The sequence below is a fragment of the Podarcis bocagei genome (assembly GCF_964188305.1).
Source record: "Podarcis bocagei genome assembly, chromosome: 12".
In the NCBI taxonomy this organism is placed as follows: Eukaryota; Metazoa; Chordata; class Lepidosauria; order Squamata; family Lacertidae; genus Podarcis; species Podarcis bocagei.
Window position 1 is genome coordinate 57,724,678 of NC_138137.1, and position 27,666 is coordinate 57,752,343.

At 48.3% G+C, this 27,666-nt stretch overlaps 1 protein-coding gene and 2 long non-coding RNA genes across 4 annotated transcripts in view; 2 read left to right on the plus strand and 1 right to left on the minus strand.

Moving 5' to 3' along the window:
* Positions 1 to 27,666, plus strand: part of LOC308569658 (D-serine dehydratase-like) — a 35,707-nt gene that overhangs the window by 1,487 nt on the left and 6,554 nt on the right. The window contains exons 2-7 of one of the 2 annotated variants that reach the window (XM_081163848.1): positions 1,713 to 1,890; positions 5,645 to 5,925; positions 9,380 to 9,557; positions 21,497 to 21,618; positions 23,552 to 23,741; positions 25,201 to 25,306. In XM_081163848.1, the coding sequence (XP_081019974.1) occupies positions 1,742 to 1,890; positions 5,645 to 5,925; positions 9,380 to 9,557; positions 21,497 to 21,618; positions 23,552 to 23,741; positions 25,201 to 25,306 (1,026 nt within the window). In that variant the 5' untranslated portion in view covers positions 1,713 to 1,741. The remainder of the gene's footprint in view (positions 1 to 1,712; positions 1,891 to 5,644; positions 5,926 to 9,379; positions 9,558 to 21,496; positions 21,619 to 23,551; positions 23,742 to 25,200; positions 25,307 to 27,666) is intronic. The other variant, XM_081163847.1, reaches the window with a different exon arrangement.
* On the minus strand, positions 18,094 to 19,465 carry LOC308569780. Its single transcript, XR_014000846.1, has 2 exons — positions 19,116 to 19,465; positions 18,094 to 18,413 (listed from the first exon to the last, which is right to left on the minus strand). It is a non-coding gene; the product is annotated as an uncharacterized lncRNA (long non-coding RNA).
* On the plus strand, positions 19,686 to 20,122 carry LOC308569763. The gene is made up of 2 exons (XR_014000824.1): positions 19,686 to 19,826; positions 19,980 to 20,122. It is a non-coding gene; the product is annotated as an uncharacterized lncRNA (long non-coding RNA).

Sequence of the window (27,666 nt, forward strand, 5' to 3'; positions counted from 1 at the left end):
GGGAAGTAATAGTGCCACTGTATTCTGCTCTGGTCAGACCTCACCTGGAGTACTGTGTCCAGTTCTGGGCACCACAGTTCAAGAAGGACACTGACAAACTGGAACGTGTCCAGAGGAGGGCAACCAAAATGGTCAAAGGCCTGGAAACGATGCCTTATGAGGAACGGCTAAGGGAGCTGGGCATGTTTAGCCTGGAGAAGAGGAGGTTAAGGGGTGATATGATAGCCATGTTCCAATATATAAAAGGAGGTCACATAGAGGAGGGAGAAAGGTTGTTTTCTGCTGCTCCAGAGAAGCGGGCACGGAGCAATGGATCCAAACTACAAGAAAGAAGATTCCACCTAAACATTAGGAAGAATTTCCTGACAGTAAGAGCTGTTTGACAGTGGAATTTGCTGCCAAGGAGTGTGGTGGAGTCTCCTACTTTGGAGGTCTTTAAGCAGAGGCTTGACAACCATATGTCAGGAGTGCTCTGATGGTGTTTCCTGCTTGGCAGGGGGTTGGACTCGATGGCCCTTGTGGTCTCTTCCAACTCTATGATTCTATGAGGAGAGTTTTCCGATAAGATTTTTGCGTCTTCTCAAAGATCAGAGACACGAGATGATACGGATGCATCTTTTGCCTCCCAAGGAGGAGGAGACGAGTTGGTGGGCACCCAACATAATTTTAATTATAATTTTATTATTTATACCCCACCCATCTGGCTGGGTTGCCCAGTGGCTAGTAGGCTACGTTGGGCAAAAGATTGCCACAGGTTTGCATTGATTAGATCAGTGATGACCAAACTTGGCCCTCCAGCTGTTTTGGGACTACAATTCCCATCATCGCTAGCTAACGAGACCAGCTAACAGGATCTCTGCAATGCAGGAAGATGCAGCTGTCCCAAATGGGATCAAACCTGCAACCTTGTTATCAGCACAACACCCTAAGCCAGCCTTTCTCAACTTGTGGGTCCCCCGATGTTGTTGAACTACAACTCCCAGCACCCCAGCAAGCAAGGCCAGAGCTCATGGACGATGGGAGTTGTAGTCCAACAACATCTGGGGACGCACAGGTTGAGAACCGCTGCTCTAAGGCTATGCAGGCTGATTCTGCTGAACTACAGCTCCCATCATCCCTGACCACTAGCCATGCCTGCTAGGGCTGATGGGAGTTGTAGTTCCGCATCACCTGGATGGCCAACAATTCCCAGCTCTGGGTTTAGACCTTGCATGTCAGGATGGAGGCTCTGGCCACCGGCAGGCAGGTCAGACATTAAACCAGGATCTGGTGATAGCTGCAACCTTGGGGTTATTGCCACCACGCTCTGATAGCACCAGCTGAGCTTTCCATTTGGGTGCTGCGCTATGGGTTAAACCACAGAGCCTAGGGCTTGCTGATCAGAAGGTCGGCGGTTTGAATCCCCGCAACGGAGTGAGCTCCCGTTGCTCGGTCCCTGCTCCTGCCAGCCTAGCAGTTCAAAAGCACGTCAAAGTGCAAGTAGATAAATAGGTACCACTCCGGCGGAAAGGTAAATGGCATTTCCATGTGCTGCTCTGGTTCGCCAGAAGCGGCTCAGTCATGCTGGCCACATGACCCAGAAGCTGTACGCCAGCTCCCTCAGCCAGTAAAGCGAGATGAGCGCCGCAACCCCAGAGTCGTCCGCAACTGGACCTAATGGTCAGGGGTCCCTTTACCTTTACCTTTAAGCATCCTTTGTGCCATTCGCGCAGGTCTTCTGCCAAGTTTCTCCTCCTGACAGATGTGGACTGGGAGACCCGTGGGAGAGCTGCCGAGCCCGGCATTCACTGTGGACCTGGACACGGCGAAGAGGAACGCCGAGAAGATGAGGGACCGCTGCAAGGCCCTGGGCGTGGTCTTGAGGCCCCACATGAAAACCCACAAAACGCTGTGAGTGGCACCATATTGGATTGTAATAATAAATTACAGGCGGGGCAAAGTGAGAGATCACATTACCATCTTGCTTGCAATTTGGCAAGTCAAAGTACAGTTGTACCTTGGTTCTCTTTTTTTATATATATATAATTTTTATTAATTTCAACATACCAATTATTATACATTCCACAGAACTTCCCATCTTATACAATCTTTTTGGACTCTGATGATCCACCATTTTTATCATTTCTTCTGCATTTCTTAAATTCCTATTGCCTTTAATTATCTTAACTCACAATATACCTCTTTAACCATTTTTGCAATAATTCAAATAATTTAACTCACAAAACTTCTTGCAAACCTACAAACGTAATCTGGTCATCACAATTACTTTTCAAATAGTACGTAAATTTACACCAGTCTTCTGTGAATCTCTGGTCCCACAGGTTTCGAATTCTGCCGGTTAGTTTATCCAATTCTGCATAGTCCATCAATTTCATCATCCATTCTTCTTTTGTCAGTAATTCTTCTTGCTTCCATTTTTGTGGTACCTTGGTTCTCAAACGCCTTGGTACTCAAACAACTTGGAACACAAACACCGCAAACCCGGAAGTACCGTATTTTTCGTCCTATAGGGCGCACCTCGGTTTTTTTGGGGGGGAATGAATAAAAAAAATTTATAGCCCCCCCCCCCGCCGCGGCTGCCGCCCCAAGCCTTGCGCACACCTGTCCGAAGCACGGGGCACCCTCCGGAGGGCTCCCCGTGCTTTGGGCGACAGGCTGCCGCCCCAAGCCTCGTGCACCCGGCGGGACCTCCTGCCGGGCGCGCAAGGCTTGCGGACACTCCCCCGAAGCGGGCTCCCCGTGCTTCGGGCGACAGGCCGCAGCCCCAAGCCTCGCGCGCTCGGCGGGACCTCCTGCCGGGCGCGCAAGGCTTGCGGACACTCGCCGGGGCTGCAGGCTGCTGCCCTCAAGCCTTGTGAGTCTGCGGGAACTCCCCCCGGGCTTGCAAGGCTTGCGAATAGCTTCCTGAAGCCTGGAGAGCGAGAGGGGTCGGTGCGCACCGATGCCTCTCGCTCACCAGGCTTTAGCAAAAGCCTGCATTCGCCCCATAGGACGCACACACATTTCCCCTTCATTTTTGGAGGGGAAAAAGTGCGTCCTATGGGGCGAAAAATACGGTATGTGTTCCGGTTTGCGAACTTTTTTTGGAAGCCAAACGTGCCCCATTTTGAGTGTTACGCTTCCGATTTGGGTGTCACGCTTCCATTTTGAGTGTTATGCTCAGGTCTGCCTGTTTTTGCTATGTATTTTGTGTTTTTGTGGCTCTCTTTCGTTTTGTTTTTGTGATTGTGTGGAACTCAGTTCAGCTAATGATTGATTGATTGATTGTGTGACTGCAATACATTGTTTATTGCTTTCATTTTATGGATCAGTGGTCTCGTTAGATTGTAAAATCCATGTTAAATTTCGGTTTTAGGGGTTTTTAAAAATCTGGAACGGATTAATCCGTTTCGCATTACAGCGCGCCTTGGTTTTGGAACGCTTTGGTTTTGGAACGGACTTCCAGAACGAATTAAGCTTGAGAACCAACGTACCACTGTAAATCGAATTCTGAATCCTGAAAAAGGAACCGGATATCGAAATCCCGCACCTACGGCTTGAAATCTGCTCCAAACTTTGCAAAGCTTTCCCCCCAGTCTTCACATATTACCCTATCATTTGTTTATAATCATCCTTTTATAGCCCAAAGGCCATCACCACCCTGCCCCTTGCTTTTTTGCAGGAATTTTGTATCTTGAGCTCGCCAGATCTGTTCCACATTTTGCTAATCTGCTGGGAGACGGTCTGAGCAGTCGGTGGATTCCTTGTCTGGCTTTCCCGAACTGACTCGGTAATTGGTCTCTCATGTGTAGGAGAAAGGATAGGTTCTGTGTTGTGTTGCCGCCTGAGAAGCCCCAGAAGGAAATTCCCAAGGATTTATTGCATTTCTATCCTTTTATCCAATCTATTAAGTCTCCTTTTTCAATAGGTAAAGGTAAAGGGACCCCTGGCCATTAGGTCCAGTCGTGTCCAACTCTGGGGTTGAAGCGCTCATCTTGCTTTATTGGCCAAGGGAGCCGGCGTACAGCTTCCAGGTCATGTGGCCAGCATGACTAAGCCGCTTCTGGCGAACCAGAGCAGCGCACGGAAACGCCATTTACCTTCCCGCCGGAGCTGTACCTATTTATCTACTTGCACTTGGACGTGCTTTCGAACTGCTAGGTTGGCAGGAGCAGGGACTGAGCAACGGGAGCTCACCCTGTCGCGGGGATTCGAACCACCGACCTTCTGATCGGCAAGTTCTAGGCTCTGTGGTTTAACCCACAGCGCCACTCACGTCCCACGTCCCTTTTTCAATACCCTTTATCAAATTATATTACAAGTGCTAATCCAATCCTACTAACATTTTTAAATGTTTGCAATGCCCCTTCATATATTCTGTAAAGTTAATCCATTCATTTCTTTAAAAAAATGTCTTCTTGGTGTCTAATCTTACCGGTCAGTTTCGACGGAGAAAAGCCTCTATGGTTTTGCGGATCCAGTTTATGGCAGTAGTGTAACGTGGGTTGCCAGGGCCCGGGGCTGCTTGGGAGTGTGTGTGGAGTATGCATGGAAAGAGTAGAAGGGAAGTCACTGATATCTTAAGGATGTAAAAATGAGTACAGTGGTACCTTGGTTCTCAAACTTAATCCGTTTCGGAAGTCCGTTCCAAAACCAAAGCGTTCCAAAAACAAGACGTGCTTTCCCATAGAAAGTAATGCAAAAAGGATTAATCCGTTCCAGACTTTTAAAAACAACCCCTAAAACAGCAATTTCACATGGATTTTACTCTCTAACAAGACTATTGATCCATAAAATGAAAGCAATAAACAATGTACAGTGGTACCTCGGGTTAAGTACTTAATTCGTTCCGGAGGTCCGTTCTTAACCTGAAACTGTTCTTAACCTGAAGCACCACTTTAGCTAATGGGGCCTCCCGCTGCCGCTGTGCCGCCGGAGCACGATTTCTGTTCTCACCCTGAAGCAAAGTTCTTAACCTGAAGCACTATTTCTGGGTTAGCGGAGTCTGTAACCTGAAGCGTATGTAACCTGAGGTACCACTGTACTGCAGTCACACAATCAATCCATCAGTAGCTGAACTGGGCTCCACACAGTCACAAAAACAAAACGAAAAATAGCCACCAGAAACGCAAAATAAAGAGGAAAAACAGACAGACCTCTGCATAACACTCAAAATGGAAGTGTGGCACTCAAATCGGAAGCGTAAGACTCAAAACAGAGCACGTTCGGCTTCTGAAAAATGTTTGCAGACCGGAACACTTACTTCCGGGTTTGCAGTGTTTGGGTTCCAAGTTGTTTGAGTACCAAGGCGTTTGAGAACCAAGGTATCACTGTACTTCAAATTGTAAAAATTATAGGGGGGAAATGAATATACAGTGGTACCTCAGGTTACATACGCTTCAGGTTACATACGCTTCAGGTTACATACGCTTCAAGTTACATACTCCGCTAACCCAGAAATAATGATTCAGGTTAAGAAGTTTTGCTTCAGGATGAGAACAGAAATCGGGCTCCGGCGGTGCGGCAGCAGCAGGAGGCCCCATTAGCTAAAGTGGTGCTTCAGGTTAAGAACAGTTTCAGGTTAAGTACGGACCTCCGGAACGAATTAAGTACTTAACACGAGGTACCACTGTATATAATAATCGTAATTGCGTTCTTCCCTCAGGGAGGGTGGAAGTCTCATGACCGGAGGCACCCTGAGGAAGATTGTGGTGTCCACGTTGGCTGAGGGCCGGTTCTTCGCCGATGGCGGCTTTGACGACATCCTCTACGCCTACCCTCTGCCTTTTGACAAGGTGGAAGAGTGTGCAGCCTTGGCCGAGAAGCTGGATGCCTTCCATGTCCTCGTGGACAGCCACGCGGCGCTCTCCCTCCTGAAGAAGAGGCCCTTGCGCCACGGAAAACGCTGGAAAGTGTGGCTGAAGATCGACTGCGAAAACCACCGAGGTACCGTGGGCTCTTGCCGGGGGCAGGCCAGGACCCGCTCTGCCAGGGTGCCTGGTGCAGGGCATCTCATTTTGGGGTGCAGAACCTAATACTAGGGATGCAGGTGGCGCTGTGGGTTAAACCACAGAGCCTAGGACTTGCCGATCAGAAGGTCGGCAGTTCGAATCCCCACAATGGGGTGAGCTCCCATTGCTCGGTCCCTGCTTCTGCCAACCTAGCAGTTTGAAAGCATGTCAAATGCAAGTAGATAAATAGGTACCACTCCGGCAGGAAGGTAAACAGCGTTACTCCCTAGAGCAGTGTTTCCCAACCTTTTTTGGGCAAAGGCACACTTGTTTGATGAAAAAAATCTCAAGGCACACCACCATTACAGCCCCGTGACGTCAGCGCGCAGCGTCACGCTGGGAGGGACGCACGAAAGTGTAAGTTTCAATTTTTTCCCCTCCCCCTTGCCGGGGAACCTCCAAGCTTTGGGGGTGGGGGGGGAGGAGGCAGCAAAGCGAGGCAGGAAGGAGAGCGCGGCTTGGCTGGGTGAGCTTTGGCAGGGGCAGGGAATGAGAGCCACGAGGCGGGCGCTGCGGACGGAGGCGCTGCCCGCCGAGCTCGCAGGCAGCCAGGCAGGCAGACGGCGAGAGCCCCGCGCTGGGTGGCCTCTCCTCGCCGCCCCGCCTCTTGCCGCCCGACTCGCCCGCCTCCCTCCAGGCAACATCTCGCGGCACACCAGGCAACATCTCGCGGCACACTAGTGTGCCACGGAACAGTGGTTGGGAAACACTGCCCTAGAGAACAGAAGGGAAAGGATATTATTTGTGGTTGTTCTACAACCAGAGAAGACACTCTAAGGCTACCAGCATTTGACCCAGAAGTGGTTGGAAGACTCGTCTTGTGGCTCTATTTGCAGTAAGGTAAAAAGGTAAAGGGACGCGGGTGGGGCTGTGGGTTAAACCACAGAGCCTAGGGCTTGCCAGTCAGAAGGTCGGCGGTTCGAATCCCCGCAACGAGGTGAGCTCCCGTGGCTCGGTCCCTGCTCCTGCCAGCCTAGCAGTTCGAAAGCACCTCAAAGTGCAAGCAGATAAATAGGTACCGCTCCGGCGGGAAGGTAAACAGAGTTTCCGTGTGCTGCTCTGGTTCGCCATAAGCGGCTTACTCATGCTGACCACATGACCCGGAAGCTGTACGCTGGCTCCCTCGGCCAGTAAAGCGAGGGCTTAATTACTGTGAAAGCAGTAAGGGTGTACTTAGTTTTTCACATATGGTTTCCCCCGTTTTGGCTTTATTTCTGTTAAATAAATCATGACACAGAGTAATATGTCATGTGTCGTTGTTCATCTGAGGTTGCATTTACCTAATTTTAAGACCTGCTAAGGAACAGGTAGCTGTTAATCAAGTTCTGATCTGTACAACCACAGAATTCAAAGAGGGAGTGTTTTCTTTTCCCCACGACCGTATTAACGAAACCAAACTATCTTTTGAATTCTCCGGTCGTGTTGCAACTTTTGAGCACCCCTCTCGTTTTTGGAAGTCAGAAGTTGAACAATTCAGCACCCCTTTCATGCAGCTACGTAGCTCAGTCCATGGGTAGGCAAACTAAGGCCTGGGGGCCAGATCCAGCCCAATCGCCTTCTCAGTCTGGCCCACAGACGGTCCAGGAATCAGCGTGTTTTTACATGAGTATAATGTGTCCTTTTATTTAAAATGCATCTCTGCGTGATTTGTGGGGCCTGCCTGGTGTTTTCACATGAGTAGAATGTCTCCGCGCCGCCGGAGCATGATTTCTGTTCTCATCCTGAAACGAAGTTCTTAACGAAGTACTATTTCCGGGTTAGCAGAGTCTGTAACCTGAAGCGTATGTAACCTGAAGCGCATGTAACCCGAGGTACCACTGTATTTAAAACGCATCTCTGGGTTATTTGTGGGGCATAGGAATTCGTTCATTGTTATTTTTTTCAAAATATAGTCCGGCCCCCCACAAGGTGTGAGGGACAGTGGACCGGCCCCCTGCTGGAAAAGTTTGCAGGAGTTTCTTAATCTCAGGGTTGTGTGGGTTGGAGCCCCATGTTGGGCAAAACATCCTTGCATTGTTGGGGTGAGAGACTAGATGATTCTCCCTTCCAGCTCTACGATTCTATGGACTCCCCATGTAAGGCGGAGCCTGGGGTTTGGGGCGGGGCTTGGAGAAAAAGGGGCGGAGCCACAGCTTTCTCCTCCTCACTGCTGCTTGTGGAACTCAGCTGGTAGAAGGATGGAAGCAAAATGGAACGACTTGCCTTCATCGGCCATTGGTCGCAACTCCTGCAATCGTTGGCTCTGTGGCTCCCCCTTGTTGTTGTTGTTGTTTAGTCGTTTAGTCGTGTCCGACTCTTCGTGACCCCCTGGACCAGAGCACGCCAGGCCCTTCTGTCTTCCACTGTCTCCCGCAGTTTGGTCAAACTCATGCTGGTAGCTTCGAGAACACTGTCCCACCATCTCGTCCTCTGTCGTCCCTTTCTCCTTGTGCCCTCCATCTTTCCCAGCATCAGGGTCTTTTCCAGGGAGTCTTCTCTTCTCATAAGGTGGCCAAAGGATTGGAGCCTCAGCTTCACAATCTGTCCTTCCAGTGAGGACTCAGGGCTGATTTCCTTCAGAATGGAGAGGTTTGATCTTCTTGCAGTCCATGGGACTCTCAAGAAGTCTCCTCCAGCACCAGAATTCAAAAGCATCCATTCTTCGGCAATCAGCCTTCTTGATGGTCCAGCTCTCACTTCCATACATCACTACTGGGAAAACCAGAGCTTTAACTATACGGACCTTTGTTGACAAGGTGATGTCTCTGCTTTTTAAGATGCTGTCTAGGTTTGTCATTGCTTTCCTCCCAAGAAGCAGGCGTCTTTTAATTTCGTGACTGCTGTCACCATCTACAGTGATCATGGAGCCCAAGAAAGTAAAATCTCTCACTGCCTCCATTTCTTTCGCTTCTATTTGCCAGGAGGTGATGGGCCCAGTGGCCATGATCTTCGTGTGTTTTTTTATGTTGAGCTTCGGACCATATTTTGTGCTCTCCTCTTTCACCCTCATTAAAAGGTTCTTTAATTCCTCCTCACGTTCTGCCATCAAGGTTGTGTCATCAGCATATCTGAGGTTGTTGATATCTCTTCCGGCAATCTTAATTTCCAACTAGGGATTCATCCAGCCCAGCCTTTCGCATGATGAATTCTGCATATAAGTTAAATAAGCAGGGAGACAATATACAGCCTTGTCGTACTCCCTTTCCAATTTTGAACCAATCAGTTGTTCCATATCCAGTTCTAACTGTAGCTTCTTGTCCCACATAGAGACAGATGAGGTGATCAGGCACTCCCATTTCTTTAAGAACTTGCCATAGTTTGCTTTCCGCCCTATCAAGTCCTAATGGGCACCAGCCAGAAAACTTGTGTGCCTTGCCTCCCCCATCTCTTTTTCTCCGCTTTAATTCCAGCCGGCCTGAGGCATTCGGACCCCGCTGCCCTCAAGCTCGCCAAGGCCATCGCAGAAGGGGCCACCGAACTGGCAGGGATATACGCACACTGCGGCAATTCCTATAGCTGCCACGGAGCGTCCGAAATCCAGGCCGTGGCTCGCACCACCACTGCGCTGACCCTGAAGTTCATGGAACAGTGAGTGCTTTTAAGCCTTCATTCGTTTGCAGCATATATTTATTTATTTGCAGCTTTAAATATCCCACCTTTTCCCCTCCAAGAAGCTCAAGGTGACGTACACTGTTTATTTAGTCCCCACAAGAAGCCTGTGAAGTAGGTCAAACTGAGACGCAACGGCTGGCTTAATAATAATAATAATAATAATAATAATAATAATAATAATAATAATAATAATAATAATACAGTCTTGCCTCGGGTTGAATGTGCTTCGGGTTGAGCGTGTTAGAGTTGTGCTCCACAGCAACCTGGAAGTAACGGAGCGTGTTACTTCTGGGTTTCGCCACTCGCGCATGCGCAGACGCTCAAAATGACGTCACGCGCATGCGCGGAAGCAGCAAAACGTGACCCGCGCAGACACGCCGTCGCTGCTTACGTTGCGTTCAGGATGCGAACGGGGCTCCGGAACAGATCCCGTTTGCATCCCGAGGTACCACTGTAGTAATAATAATTTATTATATATACCCTGACCATCTGGCTGGGTCTCCCCAGCCACCCTGGGCGGCTTCCAACAAAGTATTAAAATACAGTGGTCTGTTAAACATTAAAAGCTTCCCTAAACAGGGCTGCCTTCAGGTGTCTTCTAAAAGTCTGGTAGTTGTTGTTCTCTTTGACATCTGGTGGGAGGACGTTCCACAGGGCAGGCGCCACCACCGAGAAGGCCCTCTGCCTGGTTCCCTGTAACTTGGCTTCTCACAGCGAGCGAACCGCCAGAAGGCCCTCAGCACTGGACCTCAGTGTCCAGGCTGAACGATGGGGGTGGAGACGCTCCTTCAGATATACTGGACCGAGGCCGTTTAGGGCTTTCAAGGTCAGCACTAACACATTGAAATGTGCTCAGAAACGTACTGGGAGCCAATGTAGGTCTTTCAGGACCGGTGTTATGTGGTCTCAGCAGCTGCTCCCAGTCACCTGTCTAGCTGCCGCATTTTGGATTACTTGTACTTTCCGGGTCACCTTCCAAGGTAGCCCCACGTAGACCGCATTGCAGTATCTCTCGCTTGGATTACCAAGGTCACCCAGTGAGCTTCAGCACTGAAGGAGGATTCGAACTCAAGTCTGATATACTTCCGCCACTCTGGCTTTGAGCCACTAGGAGCTGCCATGGCTGAGTTGGGCCCAAACTCCTTCTTGCCCTAGTTTAACAGAACAAGGGGAGTAGCTGGCTGGATCTGGCGCAGGCAAACAATGGGGCCCAGGATCCGGTCCAATACTGGCTAGCAGGCATGACATGGCAGCAGGTTCCTGTGATCCTATAGAATCATAGAACTGTAGAGTTGGCAATCCCAACCTTAGGATTCCACATGTTAACGCTCTTTGATTGCATTCCTTAACACAAGTGCGACTACAAATAGCTGAGTTGGTAGAGCAGGAGTTTCTTAATCTCAGGGTCACGGGTTCGAACCCGTGTTGGGCAAGGAGATTCCTGCATTCCAGGGGGTTGGGCTACATGACCTTCAGGATCCCCGTTGAATTCTGTGTACAGTATTTTTATTTTTATTATAAAAAGAGGTGCATTTTGTGTGCTTCCTCCCCCATGTGGCCACTAGGGGGCAGTGGGCTGTCAGCATCAAAAGTCCCTTATGGGCCATAGCAGAAACAACTAAGTCTGTTTTGGTTTTCATTATGTATTTTGTGTATTTTTAAATTGCATTTTATGCTGTCAACTGCGCTGAGATCTACAGGTATAGGTTGGTATGCAGATTTAACAAATAATAATACAGTGGTGCCTCGCAAGGCGACAATAATCCGTTCTGTGATTCTCTTCGTCTAGCGGTTTTTCGTCTTGCGAAGCAAGCCCATTGATGGATTAGCGCTATTAGCGGCTTTTAGCGGCTTATTGGCTTATCGGATCAGCTGATAAGCGGCTTAGCAGCTTAGAAAAAGGGGGGAAGGGGGGGGAAACCAGCAGGAACTCGCAAGACATTGTCGCCTTGCGAAGCAAGCCCATAGGAAATTCGTTTTGCGAAGCACCTCCAAAACGGAAAACTCTTTCGTCTAGCGAGTTTTCCGTCTTGCGAGGCATTCGTCTTGCGGGGCACCACTGTAATACAGCTTAACAAATATCATTGTTTCTGTGCAATATTCATGTAGCATTTTGACTCCCCATTCTTAACTTCCATGGTGTTCAAATCCTTTATCTTAAACGTAATACTTGTTAACATATATCCTACATTACATTCCCTTATCGTTCTCGTTCCTTTGCCTATATTTCCCAGCCAGCCAGCCATTTCCTTTGGCTGTAATATTTTCCCAGATAATCCGAAAAGGTTCTCCGCTCTTCCACGAACATTTTTGTCTTTTGGGTCTCTTATTTTTGCCGTCCATTTCGCCGTCTCCATACAAGTCCCGTAGTTTTAAATTCCACTCCTCTATCGCCGGAACGTCTTCCAATGTTCTCTCTCTCTCTCCCTCTCTTTGCGAGGGTATGAGAAAGTTTCCTGTTTTATTGGGGCAAATTCCTCTCAGATGTTTCCGTGGAGGTTCAGATTAGTTGCAGGCAGGAAGTGGAACACAGTTTAGGGGCAGGAGGAGGGATGGCGGAGTGGGGGGGGGGAGAGGAGAATAAAGCAAGGGGGGGTGCAGACACAATACTTTCCAGGCCAGGCCTTTAAATCACCCACATGCAAAGCAGACGGGAAAGAGGGGGATTCGACGGAGAGACCACCGTCCTCCAGAACGCACCTCCTTTTCCAGCCGTTGGAAGTTCAGAGTCTTTGATGTGAGCTTTGATGTGATGGGAACTCAGAGCAATCAAGTGGGATAGCGTACCCTCCAACATTTCTCTGATGAAAACAGGGACGTCCCGTTCCAAAACGATAATTTTTGCTGTTTATACCCCACACATCTTACTGGGTTGCCCCAGCCGCTCTGGGCAGCTTCCAACATATATATAAAAGACATAATTAAACGTTAAAAAAACCCCCAAACTTCCCCATACAGGATTGCCTTCAGACAGGTCGGGGGTCAGATAACTCCATACCCTCCAAAATCTCCCCTGTGAAAATAGGGGAATCCTACCATACCCTCCAACATTTATCTGATGAAAACAGGGACGTCCCGTTCTGTCATGATAATTTTTGCTACTTATACCCCACACATCTTACTGGGCTGCCCCAGCCACTCTGGGAAGCTTCCAACATATATAAAAAGCTACCCTGGGCGGCTTCCAGTATGTGTAAAAGCATAATAAAATGTCAGACATTAAAACCTACCCGATACAGGGCTGCCTTAAAAAAAAGAAAAAAATTAAAAATTAAACGTTAAAAAACCCAAAACTTCCCCATACAGGATTGCCTTCAGATGGCTCGGGGGTCGGATAACTCCATACCCTCCAACTTTTCTCCAGTGAAAATAGGGACGTCCTAAGGAAAAGTGCCTGTTGTCTTTGTCCATGGAGTTTTCTTGGCTTGCCGGTTCCTGCTCCAGGTGGATCACGTTTGGTCAAAACTCTCCACTATGACCTGTCCATCTTGAGTGGCCCTGCACGGCATAGCTCATAGCTTCTCTGAGTTGTTCAAGCCCCTTCTCCACAACAAGGCACTGATCCATGAAGGGGATTGATTCAAAATGGGGAAAGGAGTACAACAAGGCTGTATATTGTCTCCCTGCTTATTTAACTTATATGCAGAATTCATCATGTGAAAGGCTGGGCTGGATGAATCCCGAGCCGGAATTAAGATTGCCAGAAGAAATATCAACAACCTCAGATATGCAGATGACACAACCTTGATGGCAGAAAGTGAGGAGGAATTAAAGAACCTTTTAATGAGGGTGAAAGAGGAGAGCGCAAAATATGGTCTGAAGCTCAACATCAAAAAAACGAAGATCATGGCCACTGGTCCCATCACCTCCTGGCAAATAGAAGGGAAGAAATGGAGGCAGTGAGAGATTTTACTTACTTGGGCTCCATGATCACTGCAGATGGTGACAGCAGTCACGAAATTAAAAGACGCCTGCTTCTTGGGAGAAAAGCAATGGCAAACCTAGACAGCATCTAAAAAAGCAGAGACATCACCTTGCCAACAAAGGTCTGTATAGTTAAAGTTCTGGTTTTCCCAGAGCTTTAACTATATGTATGGAAGTGAGAGCTGGACCATAAAGAAGGCTGATCGCCGAAGAATTGATGCTTTTGAATTCTGGTGCTGGAGGAGACTCTTGAGAGTCCCATGGACTGCAAGAAGATCAAACCTCTCCATTCTGAAGGAAATCAGCCCTGAGTGCTCACTGGAAGGACAGATCCTGAAGCTGAGGCTCCAAGACTTTGGCCACCTCATGAGAAGAGAAGACTCCCTGGAAAAGACCCTGATGTTGGGAAAGATGGAGGGCACAAGGAGAAGGGGATGACAGAGGACGAGATGGTTGGACTGTGTTCTTGAAGCTACCAGCATGAGTTTGACTAAACTGCGGGAGGCAGCGGAAGACATAAGTGCCTGGCGTGCTCTGGTCCGTGGGGTCACGAAGAGTCGGACACGACTAAACGACTAAACAACAACAACAAGGTATGATGTATCGGGGGGGGGCGGTCTTGAGCTACACCCCTTCTGTGATGTATGTATGATGTTCCTGGGGGTGGTCTTGATCTACAGGGTGGCAATTTCAAAAGTCCTGTGCGCCATTGTTCTGGGTTCCTCCTCCGTCCTCCGTGTGAGGGGAGCACCGTGTTGCAACAGATCAATAAAGATCAGGCCTACTGGCTGCTTTGCTTCTCAATATTCTCTGGTTGGCCTCTGTTATTTTCTCCTACCAACAGGGAACCTATGTAAGGACTCTATATGGGCTCTTGGATACCCTGTAAGGGGGAAAGGACAGATTTTGTTTACAAAATGGCTAGTGGCCATCGATCGTCGTCTCCCCATGGTCATCTCTGTGTCTTGTGGCAGCGAGTCCTACGGGTTAATCCTTGTACTGCCCTACGTTTGCCTCCCATCCTGGTGGAATCTCGGTGGCATCTCCCTCCCCCCCCACCTGCTTATGGGTCAGAGGACACCTGCACACAAGCCAGCTGCCCTTGATGTCCTCCACCAGTTAAAAAGGCCATAATTGCTGCTCTCTGGCTTGCTTTTACGAGGCACCCGGCTAATATTATGCTGTGTCCCTCCTCCTCCTCCTCCCTTAGTTTCAGGTGAGGGCCTTTGAATTCAGGTGAGGGCCTTTGAAGCTACCTCTTCAAAGGCCGCGGGAAAGTTGGGGCTGATGTTTGCCAACGCAACTTGCAAACACACCCACACAAAGCCAGATCGCGGTTCACACCCTGGAGGGAATGGTTGGGGAGGTTTAGCGCATGGCTGTGAATGGGGGGAGGGTGGAGTAATTTTTTGCATTGGGGGAAGCGTACCCTCCAACATTACAATGATATGCACTGAAATTCAGCCAGGGGGATTTGAGGAAGTCACTAAATAATGTTACTAAGATTGGATTAAGTATAATTAAGATGTATGTATGTAAGTGGGATGTGGGTAAAACCTCAGCGCCTAGGACTTGCCGATCGCATGGTCGGCGGTTCAAATCCCCGCGGCGGGGTGCGCTCCCGTCGTTCGGTCCCAGCGCCTGCCAACCTAGCAGTTCGAAAGCACCCCTGGGTGCAAGTAGATAAATAGGGACCGCTTACCAGCGGGAAGGTAAACGGCGTTCCATGTGCTGCGCTGGCTCGCCAGATGCAGCTTGTCACGCTGGCCACGTGACCCAGAAGTGTCTGCGGACAGCGCTGGCTCCCGGCCTCTAGAGTGGGATGAGTGCACAACCCTAGAGTCTGGCAAGACTGGCCCGTACGGGCAGGGGTACCTTTACCTTTTTATGTATGTATGTATGTTTGTTTGTTTGTTTAAATTTTTTGGGAAATCAATAAAAAAAAAGAAAAATTGCTTTCTTTTATACATTCTGAATCTTCCAATATTTGCCTTCGTTGAGGAAAGGATTCTTGGTTTGCGCAAAAGCTGGCATTCTGTGCCGGGTCTCATATATTCAGAAACCATCTTCCTGGTAATTATCATCTCCCTGCCTTACAAGCCTTTTCCCACCTGGCCTGGGCAGTCAGGGCGTGGACTGACTCCAGCTACAAAAGCTGAGACTGTTGAACAGACTCCTGGGCCGGGGTTATGTTTGGAGGGTTCTTGCTGTTGGATTTTTTTTGTATCTTGGTTCTAGCTCTTGTTGTGATCTGTGTGGAAGTGGTTCCATTTGGTTGTGCAATTTTTTAAAAAAATGTTTTATTTAGCTCAGATGGTGGAGAATAAGACTTTTCATTTCAGGGTTGTGCGTTCGAATGCCACCTGGGGGGTCCCTTCCAACTCTGCAATTCCATTATTACTTTTGTGATGCTGTAATTATGGGCTTTTTCCATGTCGTAAGCCGCCTTGATCACGGTCTGAACTGCGGAAAGGCCGGGATACAAATAAAAAATTACGTGTGCATGCATGCCTATTGCTCACTATCCTATCCAATTCTGCAGAGTGTTTGAGGACTAGGACATTTGCAGGGAAACCAAAATGCTTGTTGACAAACTATTGTACTACCAACCTTACTGTGTGCTTGTGAAACATGGACCACTTTAAAATGCCACCTCCAACTCCTCGAAAGATTCCATCAACGGCGCCTCCGAAAAATTTTACACATCCCTTGGGAAGACAGGCGAACTAATATCAGTGTACTGGCAGAAGCAAAGATCACCAGTGTTGAAGCAATAATTCTTCAACATCAACTTCGTTGGACTGGTCATGTTGTGTGGATGCCTGATGATCGTCTTCCAAAGCAACTATTCTGAACTTAAAAATGGAAAGCGTAATGCTGGTGGTCAACAAAAGAGGTTTAAAGACTCTCTCAAGGCAAATCCTAAAAGATGTAGTATAAACACTGACAACTGGGAAACACTGGCCTGAGAGTGCTCCAGTTGGAGAACAGCCTTCACCAAAGGCGTCATGGGCTTTGAAGACACTCGAACTCAGGACGCAAGGGAGAAACGTGCTAAGAGGAAGGCACGCTTGGCAAATCCACACCGTGATCAACTCCAGCCTGGAAACCAATGTCCCCACTGTGGAAGGACGTGTGGATCCAGAATTGGCCTCCACAGTCACTTACGGACTCATTGTTAAAACCGTGTTTATGGAAGACCATCTTACTGGACTACAAGCTTTCCCCTAAACTTGTTTTTGGAGTGCTCCAAGACCATTAGTTTTTGGAGCTGAGGTATTATTATTTCCCCCCTTTATTTTACTCAGGACCTTGATTTCCCATACAATGAACATGGCACAAAATATTGGTATTCAAAAAGACCTTTATTTAAAAAACAAAAATTAGAAAGGCATTTATTTATTTATTTATTTATTTAGAAAACTGAAGCTGGCTGGCTTAAGTCCTGTGGCTGGGCAACTGTACCTGAAAAATAGCACTTGGAGGGTTTGCTTTCACTGGGGGGTCCTTTGACATTACATTCCCTCTGAATTCACGCCCCTTATCTCCAGCCACCAATAAGTGGTGGGGTGACAAAAGCAGTTGTGATTTTTTATTTTCTTGGCCTCTGCGTAGGCGAGATGAGCCCAAGAGCCCAGAGGGCGCAAATGTTGGCAGCTCGTTTCTGTGTCCCCGGATGGCCCTGTCTGCCCCCAAACTACCAGGGCTGCTCCCCCCCTCCAGCAACTGCCTCTTTCCCCTCATTTGCCATGTCCGTTTGTGACATCACAGGGAGTTGGTGGATGTCTGTGACATCACAGGGAGTTGGTAGCCAATGGCCACAGCTGGGGAAACATCTGCACAGACCTCGCTTGCCTCACAATGGGGGGGGGCACCTCAGCAGTTATTAAAAATGAGGTGACACCCCCCCCATTGTGAGGCCTGGGAGGACTGTGCAGATGTTTCCCCAGCCGTGGCCATTGGCTACCAACTCCCTGTGATGTCACAAGGGGGTGCAGCCCCCTCTTCCTGTGACATCACTACTTAGAAATTTCCCATACAATAAAAACATGGCACAAAACACACAGATTTCAGACCTGGGAGAAGAGACGGTGGAAGAGGACTGGAAAAAATTTAAAGTCTATTTACAGAAACATTATAAATTGTACGAATGTTAGGAGTATGCACAAATGAGAGTAACACGGCAGCGGTAAACCTAGTGTAAGACATGAGAATAGGTGATGTTTAGGGAAATTGTGAATTCTGAAGAAATATGTTCATATTTAGGTTAATTTATGACCAAAATATTTAAAGTTGGAATTGAATATTTGAGAATTATAAAATAAGAATGGAACTAAGGTAACAAATTGCTGTTTTTAACTATATGACTGAGAACGCAGGGGAGGGCGATGCGAGGAAGTCCAAAAATTATGAAAGTATGATTTATGAATATTTGTAATTTCTTTTCTTATCTTTTACTCTTACTCTTTTTATTCTTACTTTTTTCTTATAATCCTACTTTGAATTTCTCTTTTTTTGTATGCTTGATGTTGTTTTCGTTCTTTAAAATTGCAATAAATATTTTACAAAAAAAAACAAACCACACAGATTTCTTTTCAGAAAACGTTTATTTTGAATAAAAATTAGAAAGCCGTTTATTTAGAAAACAGGAGCTGTCTGGCTTAAGTCCTGCGGTTCTCTTCATGACTTTCACGGCTGGTCTCGGGGGAAACCTCGCCGGCTCCAGCCATCCCTGAAAGGCAAAGGCAAACAGATGAGTGGGGTGGCCACCATCCGACAGCGTCCACCCAGACCCCTTGCCTTCTCCTTGCTCCACAGCATCCCAACGCCAGGCGATCGCCTCCTTCTGCTTACCAGCTTGCCGCCACCGTCTGGTCTTGGGGAAAACCTCGCCGCCATTGGATGTCCCTGAAAGGCAAAGGCAAACACGTTGATGGGATGGCGACTATCACAGCGTCCACCCAGACTCTTCCACAGGCTTTGGTCTGACAACTTCATCCCTGACTGGCCTGCCCCGTCAAGGCAGGTTGCAGAGGTGGAGGGCCACCAGTTTGATGCGGTAGATCCACATGGGACTACACTGGTTTCCCTGCTTTCCACCTCTAGGGCTGTGCCGGGTAGTTTCCCTCCTCGCTTTGGCCGTCGACGTAAGGTCAAGAGCTCTACGAATGTCAGCAAGCTGACAGTCTCAAAAGGCAGGTCTGTTGACCTTAGGTTGAGGGCCAAAGACAAAGGTGAATGTCACCAGATAGCGTTCACAAATGGATCGGCCAGCTTCACAGGCTCTCGGCCTGCACTGACATCCCCAAATGTGAACCTGGCTTCTCCAAGGCGCCACCACTAGAAGCCGATGGGCAACTCTCCCTCACCACAGAATTCGCCAAGGGACACTCACCCGCCGCCAAAGGGGCAGCTTCCCTCCTCGGTTTGTCCGCCTGTTAATAAACAAACTAGGCTTCCAAACCCGCTTGCATCCCCTCGGCCAGTCTTGTAGCCTTGCGGCATCAACCAGGCACTGAATGCAAACCTTCCGGCAATCCGTCCACCACCAACAGCCGCGCCAGGTCCATTGCCAGACCTCCCCCTGCTTCAGACCTGAATTTCATCCACCTTCAAGTGCGATCCCACCAGCAAGTAAACCTCAACTTGCCTCCTCCTTGCTCCACAGCATCCCAGCGCCGGGCGATCGCCTCCTTCCTCCGGCCAGTTTGCCCCACGGGGCAGGAGACCACCCGAGCTGAGTGCCTCCACTGAGGCAACTGCCTCGGCCTTTGACTTGGCCAGCATTTATACCCTCTCAGCTGCCCAATGTTTTTGTGGCCTCACAATGGCAGCATCTGGGGAGGCATCCCCATCACCCCTCAGACCTCACAATGAGGGGCGCAGCTCAGCAGCCATTGGCTCCTTGGCTTTTGACCAAGGAGATCTATAACACCCCGCTCCCCAATTTGTGCCAGTATCTGTGAAGGCCACACCGGAAACCCAGGAGGGCGTATTTCATCCCAGTGGTTGCGCTTCTCTCCACACAACACTGGTCAAACACACAAATGAACAGAACAATGAAAGTGAGTCTCATCTATGCACAGAAATCTTTTCAAGCAGTGACAGGCAGGGAGAAAGTGATCATCTCAGGAAAAAAGCACCTTTTCATCAAAAAATCATTTATTGTATTTGACTAAAAGCCATTAAAGAACCAGTTCCAGAAGCAGCCAATCCAATAAAACCTATTAAGGAAGACCCAGAAACAAGCAACTATTTACAATAACTCAAATTAATAAATTCCAAGAAGGCTGTTTTATATGTGACAAGCATCTCAGTCAGGTAATAGCCAACCTATTTTCCCTTCTGGGTTCTGTCCCTTTAGCGGTGCCAACATCTTTCCCAAAAATCTCTCTGGGGTTTTGATAGAGCTGACCATGGAGTATGCAATGGGGAAGATCTTCTGCTTCACTGACCCCACAAATTGCCTTTCAGGAACGGCCGGAGCCGGCGAAGTTTCCCCCGAGACCAGCCGTGAAAGTCAGGAAGAGAACCGCAGGACTTAAGCCAGACAGCTCCTGTTTTCTAAATAAACGGCTTTCTAATTTTTTACAAAATAAACTTTTTCTGAAAAGAAATCCCTGTTTTGTGCCATGTTTTTATTCTAGGGGAAATTTCTAAGTAGTGATGTCACAGGAAGAGGGGGCTGCACCCCTTGTGACATCACAGGGAGTTGGTAGCCAATGGCCACAGCTGGGGAAACATCTGCACAGCCCTCCCAGGCCTCACAAGGGGGGGGGTCACCTCATTTTTAATAAATGACTGCTGAGGTGTACCCCCATTGTGAGGCCAGCAGGGGCTGTGCAGATGTTTCCCCAGCTGTGGCCATTAGCTACTGGCTCCCTGTGATGTCATAGACATCTACCAACTTCCTGTGATGTCACAAACAGACATGGCAAATGAGGGGAAAGAGGCAGTTTTTGGTGGGGGGAGCAGCCCCTGAGTTTGGGGGCAGGCAAGGTCAGGGACACAGAAACGAGTTGCCAACATTTGCGCCCTCTGGGCTCTTGGGCTCATCTCGCCTTCGCAGCTGCCAATAAAATAAAATAACAACTGGTTTTGCCTCCATACTACTTAGAAGGGTTTTCAGAGGGTTTAAACACTGCAGAGGCTTATGTGAGCCACAAAGACCCGAGTTCGAATCTCACATCCATTTGCAAACTTAAGGAGGGTTCAAGGGGAAGGAGAGATGTTTTTTCTTCAACTCCACCCCACCGCCAGCCTTATAGCTTTGCGACATTATCTTCCCTCACTCTTCTGAGATCCTTCTGCATTGTACATTTCCCCCCCCCCAATTTATTTTATTGATTTTCACAAAATTAGAAACAAACAAAAATCCTAACCTTATTAAAAAAATATACTTATTAACATTGTTAAGTGACTTCCTCTCTTCCCCTTGGTTGAATTTCAATGCATATCCTTTTAACGGTTTTCCAAATCACAGTTCTTATAAAATTTAACTTGAACGTTAGCATCCTTAAATCTTTTCATCAGCGCAGAGCGCAACCCGAAAATACTTATCCTGAAGCGTATTTAACCCGAGGTATGACTGTACTTTATTGGAAGCCGCCCAGGGTGGCTGGGGAGACTCAGCCAGATGGGCAGGGTGTAAATAATAAATTATTATTATTATTATTATTATTATTATTATTATTATTATTATTATTATAATATATGGTAGTGCTGCTGCCTTCAGGAGCTGCTCGCTGCCGTGGCGCCCGCCATTTTGCCTCACCTGAAGTCCCCATATGACGTGTCTTGTGCCGTTGAACCAATTATGCAACATTCACTCCCTACTAATAAATCAACAACACTAAAAATATAAATCTGGGGACATTCAGTGAAATCCGGGGACAGATTTTGTCTGGGGACAGATTTGTAAATCCGGGGACTGTCCCTGGGAAACGGGGATGTCTGGTAACCATAATTTAACCTTTCCCCATCTCCTCCAGGCTGAAAGAAGCCGGGGTGGCCTGTTCCATCTGCAGTATCGGTTCCACTCCCTCCTGCAGCCACCCGGTGCCTGAGATGGCGCAACTCAGCGAAGTCCACCCTGGGAACTTTCTCTTTTATGGTAAGCTTCATGGGATAAATGGAGTATTTGCGGAGGGGGCAGTAGCTCTGGGTGGGGGACACATCCTGCTCCTTCCAGTACATTTCTGAGCACAATTCAAAGTGTTGGTGCTGACCTTGAAAGCCCTAAACGGCCTCGGTCCTGTATACCTGAAGGAGCGTCTCCCCCCCTATCGTTCTGCCCGGACACTGAGGTCCAGCTCCGAGGGCCTTCTGGCGGTTCCCTCATTGCAAGAAGCAAAGCTACCGGGAACCAGGCAGAGGGCCTTCTCGGTGGTGGCGCCCGCCCTGTGGAACGCCCTTCCAGCAGATGTCAAAGAGAACAACAACTACCAGACTTTTAGAAGACATCTGAAGGCAGCCCTGTTTAGGGAAGCTTTTGATGTTTGATGTATTACGGTACAGTAATACATATGCTTCAGGTTACATATGCTTCAGGTTACAGACTCCGCTAACCCAGAAATAGTGCTTCAGGATAAGAACAGAAATTGTGCTCCGGCAGCACGGCAGCAGTGGGAGGCCCCATTAGCTAAAGTGGTGCTTCAGGTTAAGTACAGACCTCTGGAACGAATTAAGTACTTAACCTGAGGTACCACTGTATTTTAATATTTTGTTGGAAGCCGCCCACAGTGGCTGGGGAAGCCCAGCCAGATGGGCAGGGTATAAATAACAGTAAAGACATCAAGGAGAGAGCCAATCTCACTTCCCTAGGCAGGGAATTCCAAAGTTGCCTGGGAGGAGCCACCACCGAGAAGGCCCTGCCCACCTAGCTTGCCAGGGAGGGGGGCAGCAGGACTGAGAGATGGGCCTCCCCCTGAAGATCTCAAAGCTCAGGCAGGTCCGTGCGAGGAATAGAAGCCATTATGGTAGCACCAGCTCCGCAAAGAACAGCAAGCTAGCCAGGCTCTGGCTTGCAGCAGCCTTCCAAGTCCTCTCTGGCTGAGAGGGCTGCTCTGTGGAAGTTCCTGAGATCTGTTTTTCTAACTGGAGACGACTCTGCCACTGTGCTCTGCATGCAGAAAGCTTCCCATTGAAAAAGGCAGATGGAAAAAGTTAACAATGGCATGCCAGCCCCACCTGTTTGGGGGTTTTTTGCTGGAAAGATCCACCAGAAATGGAAGTTCACTCCCACTCTCTCCCGCGCCCCCGGCACATAATTTATGTAGATTTACTCCTCCGTTTCCAGTAACACTTCCCATGTGTTTCTCTTTCCCCCACAGAGCTCATTCCAAAGCTATGCTGGCGGAGAGGGGTGGCGAGGGAATCTGTCCCCCTGTGGGGAAAGAATAAATCAGCCCGAGCGATCCGGGAGGCCCCTTGAGTTGGCGACATTTGGCACAGCGTCACAAGAGCGGCGCAGTGTCTGAGAGGGATCCCCAGGGGTCCAGGGAGGGACGAGGGTGGCGCTGTGGGTTAAACCACAGAGCCTAGGACTTGCTGATCAGAAGGACGGGGGTTCGAATCCCCGTGACAGGGTGAGCTCCCGTTGCTCAGTCCCTGCTCCTGCCAGCCTAGCAGTTCGAAAGCACGTCATGTGCAAGTAGATAAATAGGTACCACTCCGGCGGGAAGGTCAACGACGTTTCCATGCGCTGCTCTGGTTCGTCAGAAGCGGCTTAGTCATGCTGGCCATATGACCCGGAAGCTGTACGCCGGCTCCCTCGGCCAATAAAGCGAGATGAGCACCGCAACCCCAGTCGGCCACGACTGGACCTATTGGTCAGGAGTACCTCTTTTCACAGAGATCTCGGTGGTCACTATTACCTACGGCCCCATCCGCCACTGACCTATGAGCCTGTGAATCTTGCCCAGGACGGAACGCAGCCCTCAAAGCCACCGTCTCCCAGCAGCGGGGCCTTTTCTGTGGTGGCCCCTGGAACAATTTCATTTGAATTCATTTATGTGAGAAACTTCCCCTCCCTCTCTGCCTTCCAGATGCCCAGCAGATGATGATCGGCTCCTGCCAGCTGGAGGACATCGCCGTCCGGGTATTGACCAGGGTGATTGGTCACTACCCACACCGCAACCAGATGCTAGTGGACTGCGGCTGGACCGGCCTGAGCCTCCACAGCCTCGGGCAGCTGCCGACTGGCTACGCCCTGGTGGAAGGCCATCCCAACCTCAAGTAAATGGAGCTCGCTTTCGTGCTGTTGATCCTGGCCTTGTCAACATCTTAAAAGGAACAGCCTCCAAAATTTGGCTTTCCTACAAAGGGCCTTGCAGGATCTGACCAAAGGCCCATCTAGACGTGCATCCTGACTTGGGGAAGCCCAGAACGCAGGCAATAGCCTACTGCTGTCATATGTCTCCCCAGCATACCGTCTCAGGGCTTATCTGACAACATTTTGGAGGTCCCAAGTCGCAAGGTGGTTAGGTTGGTCTCAACTAGGGCCAGGGCCTTTTCAGTAGTGGCCCCGACTTGGTGGAATGCTCTGTCATAAGAGACTAGGGCCCTGCAGGACTTTCCGCAGGGCCTGCAAGACGGAGCTGTTCTGCCTGGCCTTTGGTTTGGACTCAGTCTGACCCTTATGTTTCCCTCCCCTTATGGTTTTGATCTATGGGCTACTTTTAAAATGAGGCTGCATTTTAACCTGTATTTTAAATTGGTCCCCCCCCTAATGTTTTTATTGTTATTTTACTGGTGTTAGCCGCCCTGAGCCTGGCTCTGGCCAGGGAGGGCGGGGTATAAATAAAAATTATTATTATTATTATTATTATTATTATTATTATTATTATCATCATCATCATCATCATCATCATCATCATCCTGGCATCGCACAATTTTTTCCATTTGTCCCACGATTTCTGGGCACAGTTTGGGAACGCCTTCCTTTTGTCTTGCCTCTTTCCGTACGAAAACCCGTAAATTTGATCCTGAATCATAACAAGCGTCAAACCGGAGGAAACTGATTTGGCAGTAAATCGTAGGTTTTCCAGGGAATATTTTTTTTATACAATGGCATTTTGGGTTAAGAACTTAATTAGTTCCGGAGGTCCGTTCTTAACCTGAAACTGTTCTTAACCTGAAGCACCACTTTAGCTAATGGGGCCTCCTGCCGCTGCTGCTGCGCGATTTCTCTTCTCATCCTGAAGCAAAGTTTTTAACCCGAGGTACTATTTCTGGGTTAGCGGAGTCTGTAACCTGAAGCGTCTGTAACCCGAGGTACCACTGTAAATGTCTACCATTTCGCCTTTTACTCGCCTTTTCTCTAAACAAAAGAGTCCGAAACGCTGCACCGGGCGGTCTCTAAAACCCCTCGATCATTTTGGCGGCCATTTCTGAACCTTTTCCCAGCTTGACCATCTCCTTCTTGAGGTGAGGCAGCCAGAATTGTACACCGTCCTCCCAAATGCGGCTGGCACCTTACAGGTGCCATGTCTGCCTCACACCCATGAAATGGCTATTTCCGTGTGGCAGCACCTAACCCCCGGAACTCCCTGCCACTTGACTTCAGGCAGGCGTCTTCCCTATTCTCTTTGCGGCGCTGGCCTGACGTCAATAGGCAACCTGAGGCAGGGTCGGGGGACCAGAGACTCCGAAGCAAATCCCAGCGGGCTTACATATCTCTCTTTTCCCTCTGCAGGTTGGTAGGGATGACCCAAGAGCACGGCAGGATCGAACCCGTGGCAGGCAAGCTGGATTTTGCCCAGTTCCCGCTGGGCAGCCTCCTGGCGCTGATCCCTTATCACGTAAGTACGGCTTGCGCACTGGAGAGCACTTGCGCGCTGAGATGCTGGCGTGCCTTCAGCATCACTGGAGGGAAGAGTTACAGATAGGTAGCCGTGTTGGTCTGCCATAGTCAAAAAAAAAAAAAATTCCTTCCAGTAGCACCTTAAAGACCAACTAAGTTAGTTCTTGGTATGAGCTTTCGTGTGCATGCACACTTCTTCAGATACACTGAAACAGAAGTTGCCAGATCCTTCTATATAGTGAGAAGGTGGGGAGGGGTATTACTCAGAAGGGTGGTGGGAATGGGAGATTGGCAGATAGCTGAGATGAGCCTGTTGACGACTCTTAACGACTGTAATAGGTCTTACAGGAAAAGGCAAGGGGTGAGAAGGTGAGAAATGGCTTAGTCATGTATAATGAGATAAGAATCCAATGTCTTTGTTCAGACCAGGTCTCTCCATGGTTTTGAGTTTGGTAATGAGTTGCAATTCAGCAGCTTCTCTTTCCAGTCTATTTCTGAAATTCCTTTGTAGTAAAACAGCTACTTTGAGATCTTGTATAGAATGTCCTGGGAGATTGAAGTGTTCTCCTACTGGTTTCTCTGTTTTGTGATTCTTGATGTCAGATTTATGTCCGTTTATTCTTTGGCGTAAGGTTTGGCCTGTTTGTCCAATATAGAGAGCTGAAGGACACTGTTGTGGAGGGAAGAGTGTCTCTGACCATGTTCAGAGTGCCTTTCCCCCCCCTCTCTCTGTGTGTGTGTGGTCTTCCCTCTTGATCCTCTCTCTCTCTTGCACACACACAACTTTTTTTTGGGGGGGGGAATAATTTTTATTGAGTTTTACAGATTTTATCACCATCACAATCAACATTATCTCAAAAACAAAATAGGATATAAATTCCCCCCCCCCCAAAAAAAAACCCTCACAACTTCCCTCAACTTCCTTTTCTGGTTCTTTGAATGTTTGCTTACCCCTGCTTGTTTTATTTTACCTTAATATGAGGTCTTTAACTTAAATATTATTTCATTCTTCACATTTTTATCCCCTACTTGTTTTCACATTTCCTCTTGCGCTTTATTATTTACCCATTTTTACATCTTAATTTCTACGTAGTTAATTGGTAGTGTTTACTCAAACCCTGCCGGCGAGTCTACATCTTTTTGGTTTTTCTGTAGGTACAACATAAATGGTTCCCAGTCTTTTTAAAAAATCTCTATTGTCCTTGTAGTAGATAGGTAGCCGTGTTGGTCTGCCATAGTCAAAATAAAAAAATTCCTTCCAGTAGCACCTTAAAGACCAACTACCGTATTTTTCGCTCCATAGGACGCACCTGACCAAAAGACGCACCAAGTTTTTAGAGCAGGAAAATAAGAAAAAAAAATCTGACTCAAATGTTGTACTAAACTATTTAAAACAGCAAAGTGGGTGGCTCCTGTCCACTTTGCTGCTTTAAAGCAAGCCACGGTATGAAGAGATTGGAAAAAGGACAGACATTCCATTATAATGTAGCTGTTTTCATTATCACTGGGAAGTCAGTATTGGCAGCAGTCACAAAAATTAAAATTTGAGCATTTTACTGTTATTAATCAAGAATATTAATAGTCAGGGAGAGAAACCAGGGCTGTGCAAATGAGAAGTGCTTCAAGTATGGAGGAACAACAAAGAGATCAAATGATTGTGCTCCAGTTCCTAAATCTCTGAAGTTTTCTCAAAACAGGCATGGTTGTTTTGAAAGATTCAAAATGGGGTGACTCAGCAAAGAACTGAGGAGGAAAAGAGGGCAAATAAATAGCTTCCATTGAATAACAAGAGAACACAATGTTTTTGGTTTGGTATAGGTGGACTGTATTTGTAAGAATTTTTTTAATGAATTATAGATTTGGAGTGGAATATCAGTGCCTCTTTTCAGCAAGAAAGATTAGCTGCGAGGAACATGGTCCACACACAAACACACAGGATGTCCGGTTATAGTTGTGCAGTTTAATCTGTTCCTGAGCCAGATGCCTGCTCAGTTTTAGCTGAGCTCACTATTACTGGTTTGTGGAGATGCTTTGCATGCATTTATGACTATTTCTGCAAAACTGCTACTTGAGGAAATCCCCAAACTTAATATTTTTAAACTTCAAATGGAGCTCAGAATCCAGTTAGGCAATCCTTTGCAGGTGAATTAGGAGGCACTGAGAGACAGCAATTTGCTGCTCCTCCCCCCCCCCCCCCCACACACAAGCAGCCCAGGAACACACAGCCTTCCCTCTGCTTGCAAACCTTGTCGGGGCTTCAGGGGAAAGCAAACGCTATAGGCAGAGCAGTCTGGCTCCCCACCCCCACCCCCAAAGAGCAGCCCAGGAACACACAGCCTTCCCTCTGCTTGCAAACCT